The sequence below is a fragment of the Vicugna pacos genome, chromosome 13, assembly GCF_048564905.1.
Source record: "Vicugna pacos chromosome 13, VicPac4, whole genome shotgun sequence".
Taxonomy (NCBI): domain Eukaryota; kingdom Metazoa; phylum Chordata; class Mammalia; order Artiodactyla; family Camelidae; genus Vicugna; species Vicugna pacos.
In genome coordinates, this window is record NC_132999.1 from 57436880 (window position 1) to 57462224 (window position 25345).

The 25345-nt window shown below is 53.8% G+C and overlaps 1 protein-coding gene across 5 annotated transcripts in view; it reads right to left on the reverse strand.

Annotated features, from left to right (window-relative positions):
• Positions 1-25345, reverse strand: part of KAZN (kazrin, periplakin interacting protein) — a 993570-nt gene that overhangs the window by 84877 nt on the left and 883348 nt on the right. For all 5 annotated transcript variants that reach the window (XM_072975380.1, XM_072975379.1, XM_072975376.1 and 2 more), the window contains one exon: positions 19828-20019. In XM_072975380.1, coding sequence (XP_072831481.1) covers positions 19828-20019 — 192 coding nt within the window. The remainder of the gene's footprint in view (positions 1-19827; positions 20020-25345) is intronic.

Genomic DNA, 25345 nt, shown 5'->3' on the forward strand with positions numbered 1-25345 from the left:
TTCTGTGGCCACTGCATGCAAAGGAGTCACACCCTCCCCCAGGCTTCCGCACCTCCCCATCTGATCCTTCACAGCACATACTAATCTCATCTTTTTCTTGTCTGCTCACTAAGTTATTACTTGATTCCCTTCTAAACTGCTGGGCTGCAAGGGGGCTGCAGAGTTTGTCCTGCTTTCCATGATACCCTGGGCATCTAGTCCTCGGCCTGGCATGCGGCCAAGGGTCAATCGGTATTTCTGGAATGAATGACTACCTGCGTTTCCCATCCCTGGCAGAGCACCTGCCAGTGTGAGTTTGATTAAATTGAACAGAGAAAAGGAGCAGCAGCCACTGGTCATCCAGGACCTACCACCTGCTCAGCTGGGTGAGCGCAGGCAAGGTGCGTGGGACCAGCAGGGCCCCGTCAGGGTTCCCCCAGACCCCCACTCCCAGCACACAGTGGCCTCTTTTCTGAGACTCTGAGCTGAGCTCCTTTCCTGAAGTGACATCAAAATAAGACGACAGTTTATCCCCTTGGGGTCTTGCAACCTCCATTCAGGGAGGGATGTGGGCACCATGTTGAAGCCCTTCGCCTTTGGCGACACTTGCTCAGGCTGGCACCAAGCAGGCCTGAGAAAGTGCCTGGATCGCACCAACCAAGAAAAGCTGCAGGTCAGCACTTTCCAGGATTTGCCGCTTTAATATTAAAATATCCATAAAGACAAGTAACATCACTGTACACGAGCTTCCTATCGCAGATGGGGATTAACAGCTGTTCCCGGCGCTTGGCCAGTGCGGGGCCGTGAAGCTGCCGGAGCCCCCCAGACCAGCAGCACCCAGGTTCAGGGGCCCGTCCGGGGAGCTCCGAGTCTCACGGCCTGCTGCTGCTGCGCTTGCCCTGCCCGACCACTGACGCGACAACATCACCCAGCACAGCCTGCTCGCAGGCGTCTCCCCGTGTTCTGCTTCGGTGGCCTTTTCACTCCCCAGCCCAAGATCCCGGGTCACGCACCACAGTGAGTTGTCCTGGCTCCTGAGTCTCCCCCTGGCTTTCTGTGGGTCTTTCATGACGTGGAAGCTGCCCTGCCCCCAACCCAGCTAATCCACAGGTGATGCTGGGGCCTCTCAACCTACAGGAGGCCCATGACAACCGTTTGTCCCTTACTGGTGATTTTCAGTGAAATCCACCTTTATTAACTAGGGCTCCTCTTTTCTGCTCCATTCCCCTCTTTCCTTAATCTATTTCTCTCATTCTTCTTTTGGACGTTTCAACTGTCCCGCCTTCGTCAGCGGGAGCCTCTGACAGCCAGTGCCTGGATCTTTCCGACCATCTGTCTTTGGAGGCATTCCTGCCTTCGAGAATGACAAGATGTTCTAGTCACACTCTGGGACTTTCCACTGCCCCACACCTGGACCCCTCCACTTGTCTAAGGGGCCCTGGCTCCTTCTCCTGGGGAACAGCACTGAGAAACAGCGTTGCAGGTGCAAGGTGTACGCACCACTACTGGGGGTCGCGGCTCCTTTGCCCCTTCCATGGTTACGACTTGTAAATCATACATATTTATCATCAAAATTGCAGACTGATGCCCCAACTCCGATCCAACACCGGCCTCTATTCCACATTCCCTTCTCCCACAGACAGAACCCTGGTACCTGACCGTATGTATTTACTCATCTGCTCCATCCATAATAACAAGATAATTCCAGGGTTATCACACCCAAAAGCACTGTCAACAAATCTACCAGATAAACTTTGCGATCTGCCTCCTGTTCTTCCCTGCTTTGAAGCCTCTCAGTGTATTCTATGGAGTGAACAGTAACTTGCTTCATATTCGTGGTATTTTTTATCCTCAGGGTAAATCCCCGAGAAGCGGGCCTGCTGAGTCAGAGGGTCAATGCGTATGTGATTTTGCAAGCTGTACCTAAATTTCCCTCCCCTGGGGTCACGCCATCCAGTGTTTCCACCAACCACGTGTGAGCGTACCATTCCCTGCAGGTGTGCCAAGAGCGTGGGCGTGGGATTTTTGGATTTCTGCCAGTCTAAGAGATGATCAGTGATATCTCGGGGTTGCTTTAACTTGCATTTTCAACAACCCTCTTAATCTACTGCATCCTCTTTCAGCCCTGGGACCAAGGCTCTGGCCCTGGAGCCAAGTCCAGGGCTCATCCTGAACGTGCCAAGCTGGGCGTCGCAGATGGCGTGAAGGTGGGGGAGGGTGAGCATACAGCCTCACCACGCCCACCCACCCTGGTATGAACTATGCAGTCAAACGGTGCCAGGATGAAACTCTGCCCCCTGGGGCGGGGGAAGGAATCCTCTGGGTGTCTAGAGAAACCTCAGAAACATGCATGCCCTTCTCATTTCTGGAGTTAAAATAAAAATGCTCCCTGCTGCCTTCAACAGGCAAAAGGAATGTTCTGGCCTTTTGCTCTGATGCTCACGGACAAGCAGCCAGGCTCCTGCCATGGGGCCAGGAGCTCCCTCCACAGAGCTCTGTGCGGGAGCCGCGGGTGTGGCCGAGGGTGCTGTGCAGGCTGTTGTTACGGACGGGACTTCTTCCTGAGTCAGTACCTGCACTTCCACGCCAGCTCTCGGGCCACAGGAGGGTGTCTTCAGGAACTTAGGTGCGGGGAAGGTCTGGCACTGTGCCTCCAGCCCTCCCTGCCATTACATGGTCATCACTCCCAGATGGCCCCTGTGCCAGGGGTCCCCCAAGGTCTCAGGGTGCTGAAAACAGTAGCTCCAGCTCAGAGGGGACCAGGGGGGAGGTCCTGCCCCAATCATCCCAACCCCAACCCAAACATGCATTTTAAGGGCTCAGAAAAGCTTCAGATGTCAACAGACAAATGTGGTCTTTATGGTTATAAAGGTTAAGAGTATAGGACCTAAAGCCAGAATGGGCCGGGGTGCTGATCCTGGCCCCACCAAGCAGCTGTGTGTCCCAGACGAGTGCCTTCTGCCCAGAGCATCAGTGACCTCCTCTGTACCACCGGGGGGTGATAACACAAGTCATCTCCCGGGCCGGCGGTGAGGCTCAAATGGGACATGGATGCAGAGGGCCTGGCACACAGGGACAGCCCCATTCTCGACCTCGGCCGGCTGACCAGCATTGGTGAGAAAGGGGCCCTGGATGGCACACCATCTCTAGGGCATCATGGTTTGAGAAAGCTTGGGCTGTGGTATAAAATTCAGTGAAAAGGCATTGCTGTACCTTTTCCATCCTAAAACTCTTCAGATGAAATCAAGCGGGAATGGCTCCCCATGCCAAGCACAACCGGTTAAGATGGCCAGGATGCGCACCCAGGACTGCCCTGGACAGTTGCACAGCTAGCACACTGCCCAAAAGTGCCTGGTAGGTGAGCTGAGTCGGGGATAAAATCCAGCTGGGGTTCTGTTTGTCACATTGTGCAGTTCAGTGCAGGGCTGTAGCCACCTGGAGCAGAGGCACCTCTCTGCTCCCTTGTCAAACCCTGAAACAGGGCTGCAACCCCCTAGGGATGTGGCCACACACAGGTGCCACCCGCCAGGCACCAGGCTATGGCGTAGTAGGACTGTGTTCAATGTAAAGGGCGCCTTTTCCTAATCTGTCTACATGTTTTTTTCTAATTGGCACAAAGACTCCATTATGCTGGTGGGAGTCTCACTAACACTTAAAAATACACATTGATAATCCACAGACTGATGATGGCCTATACTTCTTGAGGTGAAATCTTTTATGTACAGAACTGCTCTACTAGGTTCAAGATTCCATTACAAATTTTAGAAACCTGTTTCAGGCACAAAGACAGTAAAAAGTGAGGAACCCCAGTGAGCATTCAGGGTTGGGAGTAAGGACAGGGGTCTGGGTCACACCCCCTAGCTTAGCTGGGGCGTGTCCCTCCCCCACACAGAGCCTGGCGTACAGCTCCCGGCTACTTCCCCACTCTCCCTGGGGGAGAAGATCTTCCCCAGCACCTCTCAGACCCCACTGTTGCACAGCGGAGGCTGCTCTGACCCTTCTAGGAACAACCTGACCCTCCAGGGACATCCTCCTTGCTCCTCTGGGACATACGGGGACCGTGTGAGTGGGTAACGACGGTTGCCTGGAAACACAGCCTTTTCAAGGCCTCACATGCTTCTGCTGAGGTTTACACGAAAGCCATGCAGCCAGGAGACGTGAGCCTCCTGCAGCCACCCCCCACCTCCCCACCATCTCCCTCGTCCTTCCTGCCGGAGCCGCCATCCGAAAACTTTGTTCCTCTGGTGTCACGTGAGGATGTGCTTCGTGATTTAACAGCTCCTTTCTCCACCTCTGCTCCCTCCTGCCTAACAGGGCGTCAGAATGGTTTCTGAGACATCACCCCATGCCTCTCGGTCGTGGTCAGGATCGTGTCTTTTTCAGGTCCATAAAGAATAGAGTGGCCTGGGTGCCCTCATAAATCACGATGCTGAACAGAGATGCAGGTGAACTGGAGCAGGAGAAGGGTGCTCTCTGGACAACGGGGCCAGGGCGCAGGTGGAGACACGTTACTCCCCCCGTCCACCTCGCGGCCACCTGTGCACACATGAGCATCCACCCTCCACATCTCTGCTTATGCCGTCCTCTGACCTGGAGAACCTGCCTGACACTGGGCCACCTCCTCAGCTCCTGCCTGTTCGGTTAAGGGCTCTAAGTCCTGTCTGTCTGGGACAGTTCCAGTTTGCTCCTATCGTCCCAGGACAACTTTTAAGAGACCCTCCTTCTCTTGCAAAACTCTCTCAGTTGGGACAATAAATTGTACGGCCACTCTGAACTTAGTAAAAGAATAATAGTAAATAAGAGTGGCTGATATTTAACAAATAGATATTGACCGTTCTAACCTCTTTTTAGGGGTCATCTCACTTAATCTCACAGCGACTTGGTAGGTGCTATTATGATCCCAACGGGGACGTTCTCCCAGCGGGGAAGGGGAGGCGAGCAACTTGTCTGAGCTCAAGTCGAGGGGACTCCAAGCCTGGCCGACCACACACATGACCTTGGGCCCATCATACGACCTCTCTGAGCTTAAACGTTCTTCACACAGAGAACAGGAGAACAGAAAGGATCTCTGCAGCACGGTGGGGAGGATTACGCGAGGCATCTGCTTTCCCGGTGGAGGGCCCGCTGCAGGTGCTCAGTAAAGGATGGGCCCTTTCCACTATTCATTTCTTTCCAGAGAGAACTTTGGGCTGAACCTAGAACCACAGGGGGCACCTCCCCTTCCCTGTATAAATATCTCCTGATTGCCTGGTTTGAATAGGAAATTTTCTGCCGGCCCTGCTCCTGGGATTCGTGTAGAGTGTTAACCTGGCAAAGTTCCCACATTTGGGGGCACTGACCTCTCCCTGTACCTTCCACTCCTGAATTATTCACCACCTTTTCCATTTACTACTAACTATGAGTAGTGACAGAGGTCACCGTGCCTTGGCATCCTATCTCCCTTCGAGAAGCAGCTCAGACAGCCCCCCTCTGCCTGGGAAAGCCCCCACACATGCAGGGGATCAATGCCACCCCGGACACCCAGCCCTCACGGCAAGCAGAGCCTCCAGCCCGCACAAGCTCCAGGACGCACGGGGGCCATCGGTCAGCCGCGAGCATCTGCCCTGTGTGGCTGCTGGCCGCCTGGGCTGGGGGCAGGGATCTGACTTCCAGAGAGAACAGGAAGGAAGAAACCCTCTCAGACGAAGGGCAAGCCAACAGCACAAGGAGACCGCTTCCAGGGTGGGTAGGGGAGGCCCCGCAAAGGGGAAGGGGGCTACCTGCCAACTTCTCATCTGACGAGGGGACAAAACAGCCCCTTCTACGTGACCACAAACCTCCAACCTCTTCCCCATGATCACAGCGATCGAGCTGGCAGGTGCTTCTGAGAATCAGACCACCCACCAGCCATGTCTCTTGCATCAGGAGCCAGCGTCTCCAACGGCCAGTAAGGGTTCTTCCCAAACAACACCCACTGACCTCGGAAGCCCCCAAACTCCGGCGAAGTCGCTCCCCCACGAGCCCCGGGCCATCTGGAAGCAGCGTTCTGACCCGACCCCGATGCTGGCCCTGCCAGCAAAGTGCAGCGTCGGAGGAGAGAAAGGGGTCTTCAGTAACCACCGGCCACAGCGGGGAAGGGCAGGGAGGGAGAAGCCGTTGCAGAGACAGACTCTGCCTGGAGCGGAAACCACTCCCGAGGCGCGACACGCACCTCCCAGCACCTGCGAAGCGAAACTGACGCCGGGAACACTCAGCCGAGCCCGCTGAGCGGCCGACAGGTCTGCCCCGCGGGCCCCCCCGCAGTCCTGGGCGGCGTGCGAGCTTTTAGCCTCTGCCGCCGTTCTTCAAAGCCACCTTCCTCTGGGAATTCCAGCCAGGAAGCGGCCTTGCTTCGGCAGGACTGGCCTGAGCCCCGGGTTCCTCTGCCCCGGGTGCCGCCCAGGGCCATCCCAGCCCATTCTGCCCCTGAAGGAAGGGATTCTCCCCGCATTTGCAGTCACCTGAGCTAGGAAGAAGAAAGAAAGGGGTGCACCTGTGCGTTTTTTTTTGACTGACACTGGCGTGGGCCTCGGCAATGATTCAGGGGCAGGGAGGACATGCACACCATGGTCGTGCTGGCAGGTGACAAAGGTTGGAGATCAGGATGGCACCAACAGCTCACGTAACCAGGAAGCCAGGCTGAGGGACGCCGCCCACTCACAGGACCTTCTGTACAGACGCGGGCATGTTCACGCAGGGTGTGAGCCCACCCTCTGTCGACTTCCCGCACACCCCCTGGGTGCCAGCCCCTGAGGCCCAGCACGCGTCTCCCCTGCTCGGCGCTGCTTCCCCCGCCTTGCTCATGCCTCAGCAGCCGGAACGGACCATCACAGAGCTGCAGAGACAAATACACTTCAGACCCCGGCCTCAAGGCGCTCCCGGCCTGACAAGGCTGAGTCAACAGCCACTTCCCCGAGGAAGGGACAGTCCTAAAGACTCCACGTTGTTTTCCATCTTCCGCCTTCACCTCAGGCCCATTTATGAGCCCCTTGCCATGTGCTGAGTCCAGTGCCGAAGACTGGGTGGGAGAGAGAAGGGTCAGCAGCACCAGGATGACCACCGCTCCTCGAGCTGGCGGGTACCGGGGCCCGTCTCCAGGGCAGCTAGGAAGCAAAACCACCGGCGAGAGCCGGATCCCGCCTCTTCTGGGAGGGCTTGGCAGGGGGCAGGGACGTTGACCAGTCCTGGGCCATCTGCCTCCTTCTGCCTGGGCCTACGGGTGCTCGCTAAAGACCTTCCTTTCCTTGGGCACCACTCTGCTGGCAGGGCCTGGAAGTATCAGAAAGATACTTCTAGGTCTTCATGGGCGAGCAAGTTCTCTGGAGTTCAGGGTCTGCAAAGGTCAGTGGCTAAGAGCTGCCAGGTCGGGCACTGGGGTGTAGGTCCTGAGGCTTCTCTCTGGGCTGGGGTGAGAGCGGCAGGCCCCCTGGCAGGCAGGGGCCCAGGTGGTGAGACCCACGGACACGCCATTCCATCAGCACGTCTGTTACCACTGCTGCAGTCAGGTGGCAGCGCCAGGCTGCTGTCCTGGCTTTTTCAGAGGTTGGGTTGTTCCCGCTGCATTCTGAGAATGCTGCTCATGGTCCATGACCACAGGGGCTCATCACAACACTTAGCCCAACCTCCCACTTTCCTGATGAGGCCTGCAGAGGCTGCGGGCAGCACTAGTGGAGACCCCTGGACTCCTAACTGCTGACTGCCGGCTCCCGCAGGCCCCCCTGCCTCTGATGCACGGGCCCAGCCTATCCCCGAGATGCACATCGCAAATAATGCATCATTAAAAACCTGTTAACCACATAAACAAACAGCAGCAGGCTCCCCACAGGGTTGCGTAGGGTACCAGCAGCCAAACTCCCCAGGTCCGAGAGCCAGGCACCCTTTGCTTGGCTTCACTTCCACACTCAGCAGCTGCCTCTCTGTCTCTCAGTCTTCTCATTTGAAAAATGGGGAGGCTTATCCGAGATAATTCATGGGATTTATAGCCCATGCAGTCCAGGCCCATAGAAATATTCAATAAATACATACAAATGGTATTAATTACCTATACATTAAATGTTAAGTATTAATTTTTAAAATGTTATGGAGCCATTGGACTTCAACCTGCATCTTTTCCCTTTCCCTAGAAAAGAGGTTGCTCCTTTCTAAACTGTTCTGAGTGTTGAGCTCAGTGCCCAAAAAATGCTTCTTCTCCTTCTGTGCCCCCATATAAGACTCTGGGCACAAAACTCGCCTGGTTGTTAGCAGCCTCTGTCACCGCCGCTGGTCAGCCCGTGTGTTTGCAGCTATTTAAAGAGCTGGCCTAGACGCCCCGGCTACGGCACGTGCAGCTTGGAATCTTGCTGGGCTCTGTCTTTGTCTGGAGCCCAGGGGCCCTGGGCACTGGGTCCCCAACAGGACAGGGCTCTGCCCACCTGGGGCTGGGTCCCCTCTGTGATCCGCTGAGGCCAGCATGAAGGCTAAGCCAGAGGCCGCCTGAGTGTGGCCTGAGGGGGACTGAATGCTCCCCACTCCGGAATGCCCTGTAGCCAGGATTCCTGAGGCACCACATCCTCTTCTGAAAACACCTTTATTGATAACAAGCGACATACAACAAACTGAAAATATGTGATGGGTACCATCTGATACAACCTGGCATATGTGAACACCTGTAAAACTATCACCACGATCAAGACAGAAGCGCACCCATCACCCCACAAGTTTCCTCTTCTCCTTTGAAAGTTGCACTCCTGCCCCTCCTCCCACCCCCAGGCCACCCCTGACCTTTCTGTCCCTATAGATTAGTTTTCGTTTTCTAGAGCTCAGAGGATACACTATTTTCTTTCTAGACTCTGTCACTCAGCATAATTATTTTGAGATCCACCATGTGGGATGCTGAACATCTCAAGAGTTCGTTGCTTTATCGCTGAGTAGGATTCCCTTGCAGGACGTACCAGTCTGTTCACTTATTCAGCTGTCGATGGACTTCTGGGTGGCTTCCAGGTTTGGGCTGTTACGAAGAAAGCTGCTATGACCATTTGTGTACAAGTCTTTGTGTGGATGTGTATTTCCTAGGTGAGTGAAGACCGGGGAGAGGAAAGGCTGTGTTCTGCCTCATTCACTGTAAAAGTTCTAGGTCCCTGTCGTGCTTACAGTCTTCCAACACATGATTTAGTTTTCCATGTTCCCTGTTTGTGGTTGGCCTCCTCCCTCCCCTGTGTGGCAGGTGGCATTTTTGCAAAGAGGGACACAGTAATACCTCCGTATGTGCTTTTTCTGGGGTGGAGTCTGGCTGGCCTTGTGGCCCGCCTGCCACCAAGAGAAAGAGGCAGAAGTGACGCTAAGTGACGTCAGAGACCAGGAAGCCTTACAGCTTGCTCCTTGATTTCCTGGAACCCTTTCTGTGGGCTCCCCGAGCCTCTGCAGGAGATCAGACTACCACGCTGGAGAGGCCACAAGTGGGTGTCAGTCCAGCTGAGGCCAGACACCCCACAAAGGCGCCAGACATGGGAGTGAGGCTGTCTTGGACCTTCCAGTGGAAGAACCCCTCACTGTGGGACCACCTCCCCGAGCCCCCACACCACGTGGAACTGAAGAAGCACCCAGCGGAGCCCCACCAAGCCCCTGACACACAAAATCATTAAACAATTAGGAAAATGCTGGCTGTTTTGAGCCAGTAAGATCTGGGGGCTGTTTGTTCCACAGCCACAGTAATTAGCACCCCTTCCAGAATATATGATCCGTGAGAAGCAGACCGTCTGTCTATTTTGCTCAAAGATACACCCCAAGGGCCCAGAACGATGTCTGACAAATAGCAGGACCTCAGCAAGTGTTTGCTGAATGAATAAGTGAGTGCAGTTCCAGGTAAGGTTTCGTCAACACTGAAGACATTTCCACTGGTCAGAAACGAAGGCTGGTGCAGTAAGGGATCCGTGTCAGGCGTGAGACTTCAAGTTCAAATACAGAGACCTGAAAGCTGTGTGAGCCTCTTGGAACCTCAGTTTCTGCAACTGTCAAGTCAGGCTAACTCCACCTGCATCGTGGACTTGTTCTCAGAAGGGAAGATAAGGTGTGTGGGGGGCTCAGCACAGGGCTGACCCAAGAGGTCCCCGAGCAGACTGGCTACATGTGCGTGAAACGGTGCTGCCCCTGCTCCCCACCCGCCACCAAACATGCCACTCGAGGCCCACAAAGCCCTGCTTCCCCCTTTCCCATCTGACCATCCCCAGGGCTCTCCTGGGAAGGAAGCTCACCCCCAGAGCCCTGTCTGAGGCCGGGACAGCATCCCCCGGGGAGCCAGTCAGGGCTGAGGAGAGTCACAGCCAAGACCCCCTGTCAGACTTGACCCTGTGTCCACAGCCGCCTCGGACCAGAGCCCATCCCAGCCGAGCACGGCCACCGCAGAATGAGGACCAGCTCTGAAGAGCCCACTGCCACCGCCTCCCACCCGGCCTGGCTCAGGCCAAAGCTCCTCTCCCAGGATGGAGGCCAGTGTGGCTTTCACTTCCCCGCCACCGACTCAGGGCCACGTCCTGACCCCACTCCGGTAAGGTGGGCCTGCACAGAGATGGAGGCCACGGCGCCAAACACGGCGCCAAACACGGTCTCGGGCGATGTCTTTTGAAAGGCAGCTCGAGAGCCTGGCTTCTCTTGCACGGAACTCTGTTCCCCTTCTCTCAGCCAGTCAATCTCAGACCCTTCCCGGGAAGGGAGTGGGGCTTAACTAAAAGCAGCGGCCCGAGGTCTGCAGGCCTGGCTCACACCGTAAATCTGGTGGCTGAGGCCACTGGCGTCTCCCGGGGCTGAAGTGTGTTCACTGAGCGGTGGAGGGAGAGCAGGCTGGGGACAGAAGTTCCCGGTTGGTGTGTGAGAGACTAGCCTTGAAGCCTTTACTCTCTGTGACAACTCTCAACTAGGAACAAATACACAAATCCCGGGGCCTCAAGGTGCCCCTGAGCGACACCCAGGAACGCTGTGCTTCCAGATCCAGATCTGTTCCTCCTTCTCCTCTCGTCCCCACTTCACTCCCCTCCTCTCCCCTGCTAGGACCACCCCTAAGACCCCCACCATCAAAGGAGTATCTGCTAAGAACAGAGGTCTAGAAATCAGAGTCATTGGAGATCAAGTCATGACTCGAAAGTCTACTGGCCAGGAGACTAGAAAAATCCTTAACCTCTTTCACCCCCACTTTGTAGATGGGGAAACTGAGGCTAATTAACACCGCGCACCTAACAAGGGTTGGTGAGCTCATGCAGGCGAAGCAGTGAGAGTGCCCAGCATAGTCCAAGTGCTAAATAAATGTCAGCTGGGATGATTACTGCTCAAAAGCGATTTACTATGGGCTCACCCCTCAGTCATCCCAACTACAAAATGGGTGTATAAGGTTATTTTCTGAATAGGGAAGAGAGATTGGGCGCTGGTACCTGCTTCCAAAATAAGTGTCAGATTTGTGTTGCATGAGTCCTGGAGGGTGTCTGTGTATTTCCTTTTTCTCAGGATACACAGAAGACGGCCATAATCAGAACATTAATACACAGTGGGCTCTACCGAGAACTGGACCCAAAGCATTGAAGGAGACCCCAGAGGAGCACTTGTTCAGGACGCTGTGGGGCAGATTCTGGCCTGGGCAGCAGGGAGGGTGACAAAGGGGTCCCAGGGGGAGGAGACTGGATAGACTGCCTTTCCATCTCATAGAGTCAAGGGGCCAGTGGGAAAATCCCCGGATGAGGGCAAGGAGAGAGGACAGCAGTCACTTAGTTACAAAAACCTACAAAAATCAAAGGAGTCAAAACAGACAAAGTTGACGCCACGTGTTGTCAGTCACCAGAATCCCAGACACTAATCAGACTCTGCACGATTCTATTAAAATGCGCTCAGTGGTAGATCCACAGTCAGGGCCGCCAACGAGCCCTGCCTCCCTGGAACCGCAGCCTTGCGGAGTCTCCATCCACGTGACGCAGGGCTTGTCATGTGACTTGCTCTAGCCAACGAGACACCAGTAGGCATGATACAAGAGGTGGTTTGAAAAGCAACCGTGTGACGTGCTGCAGTATCTAAGATGCAGCGGATAGGGGAGCTGGACATACTGGGACCCTGCAACTTCTCTGGAAATCTCAAAGTACTCCAGAGAAAACATTTATTAAAAAACATGGGCATTAGGGTATGTGCTCTTTTTTGGGAACCCAGCACCCATGTGAAGCGGCTAACCTGCCAGAGTCACACAGCCCGTGCAACAGAACAGCAGAAATTCTGAACCTTTCTTTCATCTGGATCGAATTTGGAGTCTAAGACTTCAAGGTGAATGTTAATGGTTAAAAGCAGTCGGTAGCATATTAGGAAGATGTTCTGTCAGTAGAGTTAAAACTCTCCGGACACTTCCACCAAATTCTAAGATGTTCCAGCTCCGAGTCTTCGACCTCAGGGCTGTGGGACAGAGGGGCTGGCTCTGGATGTCAGGCTAGATGGCCTAAGAAACAGTGGTAGCTTCTGTGTACGTCTTAGAGAAGCACATGAATTCCACCCAGGTGACAGGCTGCCCAGAAGATGAACAAGTCTTTGATGGAAGGGGTGAGACAAAGAGTGGAGTGCAGATGTGGGAAGGGAAACAGGAAACATGAAGTTGCTTTTCAAACCCACACAGCGCTGGAGACAAGGATGTGTGTGTAAGAAAGCAGGTGGGCAGAGCCACTCCAGCCTCGGCGACACATCGTCCTATTCAACAGCCACTCGGGCCACCTACTTCCCCACTGTCTACAGGCCTGGTTACACCTGCAAAGGCAGCCGGGGCATGGCCACACCTGCTGGGAACATAAAGGACACTGGTGTCCCCTGCTGCTCAAGGCCTAAGACATTCTCTGCAGCCCAGAACTCTTCAAGCAGAGTATCTGTGGCAGAGATTCTTGTCGGCAGGCCTGGTCGGTCATTAAAAAATATGTTATTCAACCCACTAGCACTGACTATGCTGTGGGTTTCAGGTGTGTCACTGGGTTCCGAGCAGGGCCTGGGCCTGATCTGCCTCTGAACTGTCTGAGCCGCAGGCACGGGTTCTACTGTGGGGGAAGCTTTCAGGGAACATTTGTTGAACGAGCAAATTAAATAATAAGGCTCAGTTCCTTCCACGAGCTCACTGGAGGGCAGGTGACTCATTCTGAGGCAGCGAAAAGGCCCCGACAGGCCTTATTTCTTGTGCTAAAGAGACGAAACTTGGGCATCGCTTCCTCTATGCCGCGCTCACCAGCCATCGGCTTTGTTGGGGTAACGAGGCTGGCTCTGCACTGGGTACCGTGCCTGCAGGAGGAGCCTGGCGAGTGGCAAGCCCGACAGGACACAAACATCCCCCACGTGTGCTGAGTCCTGAGGGAGGTCGGCACCGAGGGCTGTGAAGTCCAGGGAGGAAGGGCCCTTATGAATTTCTTCCTCCTTGCTGTAACAAATTACCACACATTTAGTACTTCCCACGATATAAATTTAGTATCATATCATTCTGGAGGTCAAAAGCCTGAAATGGGTTTCAGGAGGCTAAGATCAAGACGTGGGCAGGACTGCAATCCTTCTGGAGGTTGTAGGGGAGACTCTGTCTCTGTCTTTTCCAGCCTCTAGAGGCCACACACATTCCTCGGCTCATGGCCCCTTCCTCCATCTTCAACACCTGCAATGGTGGGTTGAGTCCTCATGCTGAATCTCCAGCCTCCGTTCTGGGGTCACATCACCTTCTCTGACTCTGACTCGTCTGCCTCCTCTTCCACTTTGAAGGACCCCTGGGATTCACTGGGCCCACCAGGTAATCCCCCATCTTAAGACATCTGATTAACAACCTTAGTTCTCTTTTGCCATGTAACCTACCTTATTCACATGCTCTAGATGTTAGGATGTAGACATCTTGGGGGTGAAGGGGTAGGATCCTGCCAACCACAGGCCCTGAATCCATCAAGTGGAGATGGTCCAGAAAGGTTTCTGGAGGAAGCAGAGCCTAAATCAGGATTTGGAGGAAGAGTGATCATCAGAAGGGAGGATGGGGGAGAAGGAAGAAGAATGCAAAGACCCAGAGGGCAGAGAAGGGAGAGGACCCATATCCAGGAAACAACATGTACATCCACGTGCTAGGAGAGAGACAAGGCTGCAAAGGCAAGGAGAGGGTGGGAAAGGGAAATGGGGACATCTTAAACACCCTACTCGTCATATTGCTTCCTCCTGCTCGAAACCTCATGGTCCCTAAACTTCAGGGTACAGCCCTTTGAAGTTCACCATGATTGTCTCCCACCTTCCCCCACTGCAAAGCCTCCGTAGGGGGATTCCTTTCCCACCCCCATACACAGGCTGGCCTTCCTGCCTTTGCCCAAGCTATTTCCCTTGCAGTAATACCCTCTCTGTCCCTGCCAGCATCACCCAAGGGCTCCAGAACTGCCTTGCTGAAGTCTGAACCTGCCCCAACCAGGCACTGCTGTGTAATCTTGGCACATTCATAGCCCACCTCACATGCCAGTTGTGAAGACTGAATGAGCTGAAGTGTGAGGCATATAAAGAGTGCTCAAAAACGCTAGCTGTCACCACCACAGTCACCACCGATTACATTTCAAGGGCTCTAAGAGGAAAATTATTTTCATAGTAACTCGAATGCTATTTGCCTTTAAAAAAAAACTGTGTCAGTATTTGCTCTATTGGTCCAAAGCAATGCTGGGTAGAATGCTAGTATCTCAGCAGAAATCACAGCAGTGGCATCAAGCCATATCAGCAGTCATTATGTCCTTTACACAATGCACTCATAGTCGAAAAAAAGGGGGGCAGCTTTACTTAAGAATATCCTTGATGAAGCGGTAAAAATAACAAGCTCCTTTAAAACTTGATCACCAAGTACATATCTTTTAATAAAATGGGAGGTACACTTAAAACTCTTCCGCTGCATACCGAAGTATCGTGGCTACCTCGAGGAAGATCACTCCTGCAACTGTCTGAGTTGCTAGCTAAACAAGCCACTTTTTCGTAATACACCATTTGTACTTGAAAGAATGACTGAAATACAAACCGTGGGATCTGGCAAATTACTGAACTCAGTTAACAAGTGAAGGAAGTGAGCCTGTTACTTCTAGGAAAACAAGTGACAGTGCTTGGTGCGAGGGATAAAACTTGAACGTTTGAGCAAAAATCAGAATTTGGGCAACCCTGACCTGCCACTATGACTTCACCAACTTCTCAAGACTCAAAGGCTTTCTAATGAGATTGGTGGTGAGGTTGACAAATGTGACTTCTGGATGTTGGATTAATGAAATATGTCAACATTTGGAGGATTCACATAATTCAGTGAATCAATATGTCCCAAGCGAGCCATGTTAGATGTAAGAAATCATGTGTGGGCACAATATCCATTCAAAGTGCCAGTTAGACCAAAGGTTTTGTCCAACCTAACAGAACACAAAACCTTCACTGGACGAGGTTTCAGATTCCACATGGCAGCAAACCTCTAAGAAACTACCACTTGGTGAGTTTTAGTATGGAGTCCAAGAAAAATATCCATGGTTATGTAATAAGGCAATTAATACACTCCTCCCTCTTCCAACTACATATCTGTGCGATGCTAGATTTTCAACCAAATCACAGCAGCCTGACTGACAGAGCAGATACGAGAACTCAGCAGTCAAGTCAGACATTAAAAAGTTTTTGCAAAATTGTGAAACTATGCTGTTTTTTTCCCCTCAATCAAATCTTATTGTTGGGGAAAATACAGGGTTTTTTTTCCCATTAAAAATAATGCCAATCTGTAATGGGTTTATTCCTGTTATTTTAAAATCAATTGTTGAAGATTTAGACATGTTTTCGAGTTTACTTTCTAAAATAGTAAATATTAATAGATCTAAACTTTATAAACTAAGCTCCTTGGAGTCATCAGTTTTATAAGAGGGTAAAGTGGTTCAGAGACCGGAAATTTTGGGACACGCTGTCCTAAAAAACTCACAGATTTACACAGACCTTAATGTGTAGTGTTCACATAACAGCAAGAAAGAAACGAAACAACTGGAAACAACTTAAATGTCCAATAATAGGAAAGTGGCTAAATAAATTATGGTGCCTCCATTTGGTAGAACATTACGCAGTCATTAAAGATTATGTTTTCAAGGAGTCTTTATTGTTGTGGGAAAATGCTCAACACACTCGACATGCCGTTAAGTGATTAAAAATGGGAAGAAGCAAATTTTCACAATCATTGTTTCTGTAATGCCCTGATTCCCAGAGCGATCAGTGAAACTGAGGGGGCCTGGGGAAATCAAGACACCCCAAAAGGGTCCCGTGGCAACAAGCTCATTACACGTGTAGGGCTGGGGGTCACCCTGGGACTCTGGGGTAAGTTTATACATGCAACGACACCATTCGTTATGAAACAATCATTCAGGGCTTCTGTCTTTAAACTCACGATGAGACCCAAATCATGAACCACACGTCCCCAGACTCTTCCCCACAGAAACTAAGGAACCTTCTAAATCCCTCTTCTCCCTGGACTTGATTCTTTTCATTGCTTTGATGTTGGAACCACGGACTGATGTTTCGGGTGTTTGCTTGGGTTCCTAATCCTTTCACGTGCTGAAAAATCCCAGTTTCAACCAACCCCAAACCAAAGACTGATGGTGGGAGGGTGGGGACCCGCCAGAGTGGAAGCCTTTGGGGGCTCTGCATTTTCCCACCGCAGGGGTGCTAGCAAGTGTCACCCAACATCTGCCACTCACCCGGCTTATACATTTATTCTCATCCTTCTCATTATGGGCATATAAATCCCTTTTCATGCCCCAGCCTCCTTCTGCTCACATCTGTCTGCAATTTACTCACCACACGCTGTGGCTGGGGAGGAAGTGTCTTATTTATGACTCTGTAGACCGCCAGGCAGGAAGTTCGAGGCCCATGAAGGTGCCCTCCTCCTTGCTTTTTGGGAATGCTGCTCCCTTGAGCTTAGATGGGCTCAGGGGGTCTAAGGTCGGGGCAACCCCGAATGGGAACCAGGTGACCCACATCTCTAAGCAGACCCAGGGAGGTCTGCCAGGCCCCCTCTCATCTGATAATCACTAAGTATTTGCACTCATGGCACTTGGCACTGGGCCAAACACTTTGTATCTTGTTTAATTCTCATGACAACTCTGTAAAGTAGCTACAGTCATTAGCCCCAGTTATAAGGAAAACAGGTACTGTTATTGTTACCCTCTGCAAAGGAACTCTGGTTCAGAGAGGTTAAGGAATTCACCTCAAGTCACACAGCTAGTAAGTCACAGAGCTGGGATTCAAGTCCAGATCAGATTCCGGAGTCTGCTGTCCCCATTACTGAGCTAGAAGGGACTCCCATCTCTCTTGTGCAGGCTGACTTTGTCCCTAGTGACCTCATCCAGAGGGAAGATGAGGTGTTTGATGCAATGAAAAAAGTTTTGGACTCTGCTGTTAAAAAGCTGTCAACCTGGCCAAGTTACTTAACATCCCTGAACTTCATTCGGCAGCCTCCATCTGTCAAAGGGGTTAATACCTTCTAACAGGGCTGGGTAAATGGTAGACTAAGTGCTTGGAACGGTGCTGGCACACAGTAGGTGCTTAACACAGCCTTCCTTTAACAAAAGCTGACAAGTCCTCACTGATGAGATTATTGCTCTCACAAAGGAGCTCCCCCATCGGGGGGATCTCTGGGACCCTGAGCAAGGCCCTGAAGACCTTTGGTGATGCACAAGAAACGGTACAGCACACAGCTAGGAAGAAGTGCCTGCACGGCTCTGTGCCCCGTGGGCGAAACAGCAGGATGCCCCTCGCGGTAACAGCCTTCACAGGCGTGACCTCGTGTAATTCACCGTTACTGTCCCATCGCTCAGAACAGGACGCTGAGGTCTGGAGACAGGGGGCTATCTGTTCCAGGAGCAGCAGAGAAGGCACTCCTCCACCTCACAGGTCCAGAATGGGGTGTACGGGTGAGAGTTCTTTCCCTGGCCGGGGACATGGGAGGCAGGCTTCTCTGTCCTGGAATAAACACCAGCAAAGGAGGTACTTATTGAGACAGCATTTGGCTGCTTCCTGGGGCAGCCCTGACTCTCCGATCACGAAGCTTGGCGAGACCAAAGAACGTCAGGTCACAGGGCCCCAGGCCCAGCGACACTTCCTCGTGGGAGATTCCCGAGACCCGGGTCTCCTTCCTGAGAAGGGTGGAGACGCTACGAGGCTCCTGGGAAGCTGGGAGTCGAGGGCGGCTCGCAGAGATCTGCCTAGACGGCTGGGAGGTTGTGCAGAGAGAGCGTGCATGCTTGGCATGGTGACTTCTGATCATGCGGCGTCAGCTGGACCATAAACCACGTCATCTGCCCGCGACAGCCTGAAGAGACCACCCAGAACACTGCCTGAGTGGCCCCAGCGGAAACAAAGTGTCCACCTGCCTTTAAGAGTAAAATGTATTGCCAAGAATGCATGAAGGGGCTGTGACACCTGGGTGAGGGCTCGACGACTTCCCAGGCTTCCTGGGGGGTGGTTAGTGGGTGGCTGGACAGACAGCCGGTTCAGCTCGTGTGTGAGTGTTCTGACGCTCCTGTCACACCTCTGGTCAGGGAAGTCCACGATCACAGAGCCAACTCACTGCCCAGCAAAATCCACTCTCCCGTCACCTCCAGTCCAGATAGAAACTACATTTCCCAGCAGTCCCTGCGGCCACGCGCAGCTGCAAGGCCACGCGCAGCTGCAAGGTCACGCCGTTGCCATAGGGAATCTCTGGCCCTGAATTTCGGATCTTTCTCTGGGTCTCTCACAGGCCAAAGATGCCCAGAGATGCCCATCAGCCTGAAATGGCCCCCTGGGGATGGTTACAGGAGAGAGACAAATAGATTCTTTAAGCCACTCTGTTTTGGGGTCTTTGTGACAGCAGCCCCAAAGCAACCTACATAATAAACCTGCTTTGGCTTCAGAAACAGAGTCTTCAGAATATTTACCATTCCAGCAGACGGTGAGTGGAGAGGAGGTTGCCAAGGTTTATCACCTTCCTCCCTGCCCTCCCTGAAGAATCAAAGATGCTAAGAGGGGCTCAAGAGATCAAAGCAGACCCTCAAAACTATTTTCTCCCCCAATGTATCAGGCCGGAGTTCTCCGGGCACTGTCAGGAGATGGCTTCCAGCCTTTCTCAAATACCCTTTTGAAACACAACGTATGAGCAGGTGGCTCCTAGGAGAGATGGGAATGTGAGCCACCCGGATCCCAGCCCAGCTCTAAGGAGAGCAGCTGAACACGTGGGCCCCCTGGTTTTGTCTCCTAAAGCAGTTTCTCTCCCAACTCCTCACCCCTGCAACCCGCCCCCTCTACCCCGACCGTAACTCAGGGGCTGGACACTGCACTTCTTAGCAGGGAGTTCCTCCAGACCAAGCAACATGAGAAGAGGCCCAAGGTCCCCCTGGAGAGCACACCATGGTGCACATGAGTGAAACAGGGGGACAGACGTGTCCTCCAGCAGAAAACCCAGCACCTCCACACTGTCCTGTGAGGGGAGGCACTGCAGGACCCTGAGGGTTGCTTGGGAAAGAGGTGATACAGCTGCTTGGGTCAGCATCCTGGTTCAGCAAAGATGCCAACCTGCCATTCACGTATTGAAGGGAGGCGCCCCATGACTGGCCATGACAGAGAACGGGAGGTGGTCAGACTGCAGGAGGGAATGACATTTGTCCCCAACTCAGCAAGACGTGGGATTTCATTCCAAAAGAGATGGGCAGCCTGGGCTGGGGGGCTCGGTGCTGGGAGACTCCCTTGTCCACACCACTCCCTCTGCAGAGGCAGGACCCTGGTTCCCGGAGGCCTTTGTGGCCCCAGCTGAGCCCCAAGAGAGAGAGGGGAGGGAGTCATCGCCGACTGGTCACTCACCCTGCAATGCTTCTTTGGCTCTGGCTAGCTCCTGCTCCTTCTGGGCCAGCTGGACCCTGAGCTCGGTGGCCGAGAGGACCTCGGAGGACTTGCCACCCTGCGACTCCTCCAGGTCCTTCATCAACATCTCCTTCATCTGCCGGAGAAGGTGAACTTCTTCCTGGAGTCGAGACACTTCCTCCCGCAGGAGCGCTAGGGGAGAAGGACACGCGGTTAGAGCAGGGACCAGGGGACGCTGGCTTGCGCTCGCTTTTCTGGAGACAGTTCAAAGGTGCTTTGGCTTTTCCTGTTTGCTGTGCACTGAGGGTCTTTTCTACTATGTGCAGGAAGAAAACCTCTAAATCATCTTATTGCAAGGAGCCCCCGCCCTGGTCCTGGGCCCCAACCACAGTCTGCAGAGCACACTGGTGGGACGCCCCCAACCCCACTCCCTGCATCCCGCCACACTCTCTAGGGCACCACTGCTGCCGTGGCTGCGCCCAGAGCATCCACTTCTATGGCCGGCGGTCTCCCTCCCTCGGGGGGGCAGGAGTGAGGTGGAGGCTGGTAGGGGTCAATACCGTAACCCCGAGCCAGCAGCACGCCGAGTGACGCTTTATCTGTTTGACCTCATTAAATCCTACCCAAACCTCCAGAGGCACGAGGCTTCACCCCCATTTCACAGATTAGGAAGTTGAGGCTCGGAGAGATAAACTTCCCAACGTTATGGTTAGCAGGGAGCAGATGTGGGATTTGAACCCAGACCTGGTCGACTCCAGGGACACTCGATGCGACAGTGACGCAGGACAGAGCACACCCAGGCCTAGACAGTTACCTGGCTCAGAGACCAACTGAAGGGGCTTCTGAGATGTTCAGGGAAGCAGGCCCAGGAGCATCTGGTCTGGACTTCCATCACTACGGTCACAAATCACCCTCTCCCGCTGCCCCACCCTCCCACCACGCTGGTCCCTCTTTCTGTGACGTCAAAGCCTCTGGGACTTTGCCCGTGCAGGGCCCACCCCCTGCAATGCCCTTTCCCTGTTCCTCCTGTGGCCGCTGCCTCACTGTGACACAGCCTCCACCCCACACCACCCTGCCTCCTGCTGCCACAGGTCAGGGTGGGGTTGCAGTCCTCGCCTGTGAGGGTCACAGAGGGGCATGACTGCAGCACAGCTTCCCAGTCCCTGGGTCCCCGGTCTGGCTCCCTCACTGACCCGGAGTGTGGGATGAGCAAGCCCCTTCCCTTCTGAGCCTCAGACGCCCCTTCTGTAAAATGGGTCTAATCCTCCTTGGATTGGGAGGCTCCAAGGAGACACAGGAGGTGGCCCTCCTCACACGGGGCCTGGTCCACGGGATGTGCTCAGGGTTCACAGCAAGTGCTCCTTACTGGTGAGGCGGGGGAGGCCGTCTCCCCAGGCGCCTGACCCTCTTAGAGGTTACAATCTGCACTCCTCGAAGATCCAGGACCTGACAGCAGAGCCAGGTTCAGGGGTGGAGGGACGGGCAGGGGGAGCAGAGCGAGGGTCCCTCCACCCCTGGAGGCCTGGGAAAAGGTGGCGTGACTCTGGTCCCTTTCCCCTTGCCCTCCTCTTACCACCACCTTGAGGCCACCCGGGTCCGGCTGCCACCTGCATGACAGGAGGCCTCCCCGCCTTCCCAGCTCCTCCTTAACCTTCATCCAATATCCCCACAGAAGCCTGAGGCCCCTTGAAGATGCAGCGCACACGCTGCCGACTCCTGAGCTGAACACCCTCCCTGGCTGCCTGTCAGCTGCCTGACTGCCCCATGTGAGGCCCCCGCAGGCCACCTGGGGGGACTTTTCAGTCCTGGAAGGTGCTCGACTCATCCCACCTCAGGGCCGCCAGCAAGCTTCCTTCCCTTCTTCACACAATCCTTCCTGTTGGCGGTCTCGGCCCTGCTGTCCAGAGACTGGAAGCGGCCCCCACCCACGGCCCAACAGAGCAGCACTTTGGACAACCCACCCCACAGCCCTCGTTCACGTGGGAGACCCACCACCGCACGCCCCGCGGGCACAGCTCCCCAGGAGCGGGCCTGTCATCCTGCTCCGTCTCATCCACTGAGGGGCCTCACATGCCCTGGACACTGTGTGACGACACATCGCTCCTCCCGCCCCTCATCCCAGTGAGAGTTTAGGGGCAGTGGCCCCAAGCCAGCTGCTGCTGTAGGCACTGGGGACCCCCGGGTGAGTGTCACAGACGGGTCCCGCCCTCGGCTGGTGCTGTCAGACCCCACAGTGAACACGGGTTGAAGGAGCCCCAGTGCACACCCCGGGGAGGCAGGCCTCCCACCAGGGAGCTCCTGGCTGCTCTGACGTGGACGGACTCAAGTGCAGGCTGGGAACTGTCCAAGTCTCTTAGCAAAACTGCAAAGCACGAGGTCTGCCCCTCCCCTGCCCTCATTCCAGACAAACATTTGCAGGCCGCCTAGACGGCAGGCCTGGCGCAGCGTGTCCAGAAAGAAGGGAACACCCTTGGCCTCAAGAAGTCTCAAGCGAGTAGAGCCGGCACACACAAGTTAGCATGATACAAAGCAGGGGTCCATCTGCTCGGGGCACAAGAACATTGGAAATGGGCCTTGGAAGACTGAGGTGGGAGGCAGTAAGCAGGGGCATCGGCACGAGCAAAGGCAAGGAGGCTGGAAAGCCAGAGGACCCGGGTGAGCAGTGAACAGCACGAGGTAAGGAAGGGCAGGAGGAAGCCTAGAGAGGTGACTGGGTCAGGTTACAAAAGGTCTTCACCCTGACCACCACTCTGTGCCTCCAGCCCTGGCCTGCCATCTCTAGCAGTACTCAAGACTGGAATTTTCATTCTTGTCCCTTGTCCTGGACTGAATGTTTGTGTCCCCAAAGAATCCTTATGTGAAACCTAATCCTTGACGTGATGATGGTATCTGGAAGTGGGGCCTTTGGGGGGTGATGAGGTCATGAGGGTGGGGCCCTCATCAATGGGACTAGTGCTCTTGTAAAAGAGACTGCGGAGAGCTAGCTCCCTGGTTCCTTTCACCATGTGAAGACACAGCCAAAAGATAGCTGTCTATGAACCAGAAGTGTCCTCACCAGACACAGAATCAACTGGTGCCTGGATCTTGGACGTCTGGTCTCCAGAATTGTGAGCAACAAATTTCTGTTGTGTCTAAACCACCCAGTATTCTTGTTAGAGAGGCCTGAATGGACTAAGACAGTCTTCTTCATCAGTTCTTCCCAATTACCCATCCTGCCAGCACTTGTTCCCACTCAACTGCCACCAGACATCTATTTCACACTAAGGTGTGAGTGACTGCTAAGCATCCCCAATTACATTTACGTTACCAGGCAAGTGGAAGACAGGGTTGTTTCTGTTTAATTTGATTTTAGGGGCTTGACGTCTGGGCTTCCTCAAACTGCCCCAAGGAAGCCCCTGAGGCTGTTTACTGTCTATGCAGATGGCAGAAAATTCCAAGAGACCTGTCTTCAAATCCAGTACTGACCACGGCCTTGTTGTGACCTTGAGCAAGACTTCTCATTTCTCTGGGTCTCTGTTGCCAGGTACACTGCATGGGGAAAATGCCACCTATTTAGGGTTGCCAGATTTAGCAAAACAAACCAAAATCCCCACCTCTCTGGCCGGTGCACAGTTTAATTTGAACTTCAGATAAACAACAAATAACTTTAAGTATAAGTGTGTCCTAAATATTGCATGGGGCATACCTATGCTAAACATTTATTCTTTGCTTATTTGAAATTCAAATTTAACTGTGTGGGATGTGTTTTATTCAGCAACCCTACCTCCAACCCAATTAGGTGGGGCATCATGAGAAAGGGCTGGCCAGATCATCTCATAGGAGGAAGGGGGTGAAGGCACAGAACACCCCTGTACCCTGCACTTGGATGAGAGCAGAGAGCAAGTTAGGGCTGGGTGCCCTTCTCCTGAGCCAACAGCAGCAAAAGGCAGATTTTTCCTGGGCTCACCTTGCTGATACGTATGACACCTAGGCCCCGCCCCTCAGTTCAGGCCCGGAACAAGCAGGAGGGCGGGATACCAGGTGCGGCACCTGTAGGAGCCAAGGCTTCAGAGACCGGGCTGGAAAAACAACTCCACGGAAAGAGAGAGGCTTGTCCAAACTTACTAACTGCACCTGCCGCAGCTGGACTAGATCTTCCAGGGGCAGAGATGGGTGACAACCCGGGACTGCAATCACAGAGAGCCTCACAAGGCTGGAGCCCATGTACCGGCCCTGGGACCAGTCACAGGCACTTCCCCTCCCTGGGCCTCAGTGGCCTCACCTGTGAAATGGGAGTGACGGGAACGAGGCGTACGTGCATGCACTTAAATGTGCTATGAGCACAAGGAGTGCTGTGTGCGCCCTCATGCCCACAACTCCCCTTCCCTTCTGCACAGGTGAGAGCAACCACACTCCTCAGAAGCAGTGATTTGGAAGACGTGGGTTTCTGCCTCAGAGGGATTACTACCTTGCTGTGTGACTTTGGGCAAGTCACTGTCCCTCTCTGGGCCTTCATAATATTAGTGCCCTTAAAGAAACTCACTCTTCATGAATCTAGGTGAATGCTATTAGATCATGCATTTCTAGATTATGCATTTTTGCCCTTGGCGGGACAGGGGTCCCTGCCCTGGTCCACAGCTGCACCACTCAGTGAGGCCACCACCAGGCACATGTGGCTATGTAAGTATAAATCAGTCACAGCGAACAACTCAGTTCCTCAGCCGCACCAGCTACATTTCAAGCGCACAGAGACCACCCCGTCATGGCACGGAATTCCTGGTCAGTGCTGGTCTAGGGGCACCAATGGGAAAAGAAGAAAGCGGTGTCTGTTAAGCACCCAGTGCAGCACCAGCCCCACAGACACACGGACAGGAGGGAGCCCAGTGCCAGAGGCGGGAGAGCTGCTGGGGGAGGAGCCACGTTTCTGAGGAAACTGTACTGGCCCGTGCCAAAGCACAAAAAAAAAGGAAAGATTGATTGTGTATCTCACTGCCGACACTGAGGGGCGGGGAGCGGTGAAAGGGCCTGGTGCTAAAAAAGCCACAGACTCAGCAGAGCTCCTGGCCATAGAAGCCGGAGGTAAGCGTTGCTGGGGAGACAGTGGCTCTCCTGCCCCAGGGGAAGCTGCCAGTTATCAGTGATGCTGCCCACAGGGGCGGCCCTCCCAGCAGGCCCCGCCTCTTTCCAAGGGCAAGGGTGGGTGTGGCACACCTACTCAGGCGGCAAAGGGGGCTGGGGCAGATCTTGCCCCTCTTCAGGGCGTCTCCTTTTGTTTGCAAGAGCAGTGAGTGCCCGGCATTCAAAAAATGCCATTTCCCAGCCTCCCTTGCAGCTAGAGTTGTCTCTGGGACCCAGTTCTGTTTGGTGAGATATAGGACAAAGTCCCTGAGGAGAACTGCCCTTTAAGAAAAAAAAGCTTTTCCTCCTCTCTGCCTTCTTGCCTGGAAAGTGGACTTGTGGTTAGAGCTGCAGCAGCCACATTGTAACAAGGAGGCAACATGCACAGAGGGCAAAAGACATGCCAAGGGGAAAGGACAGA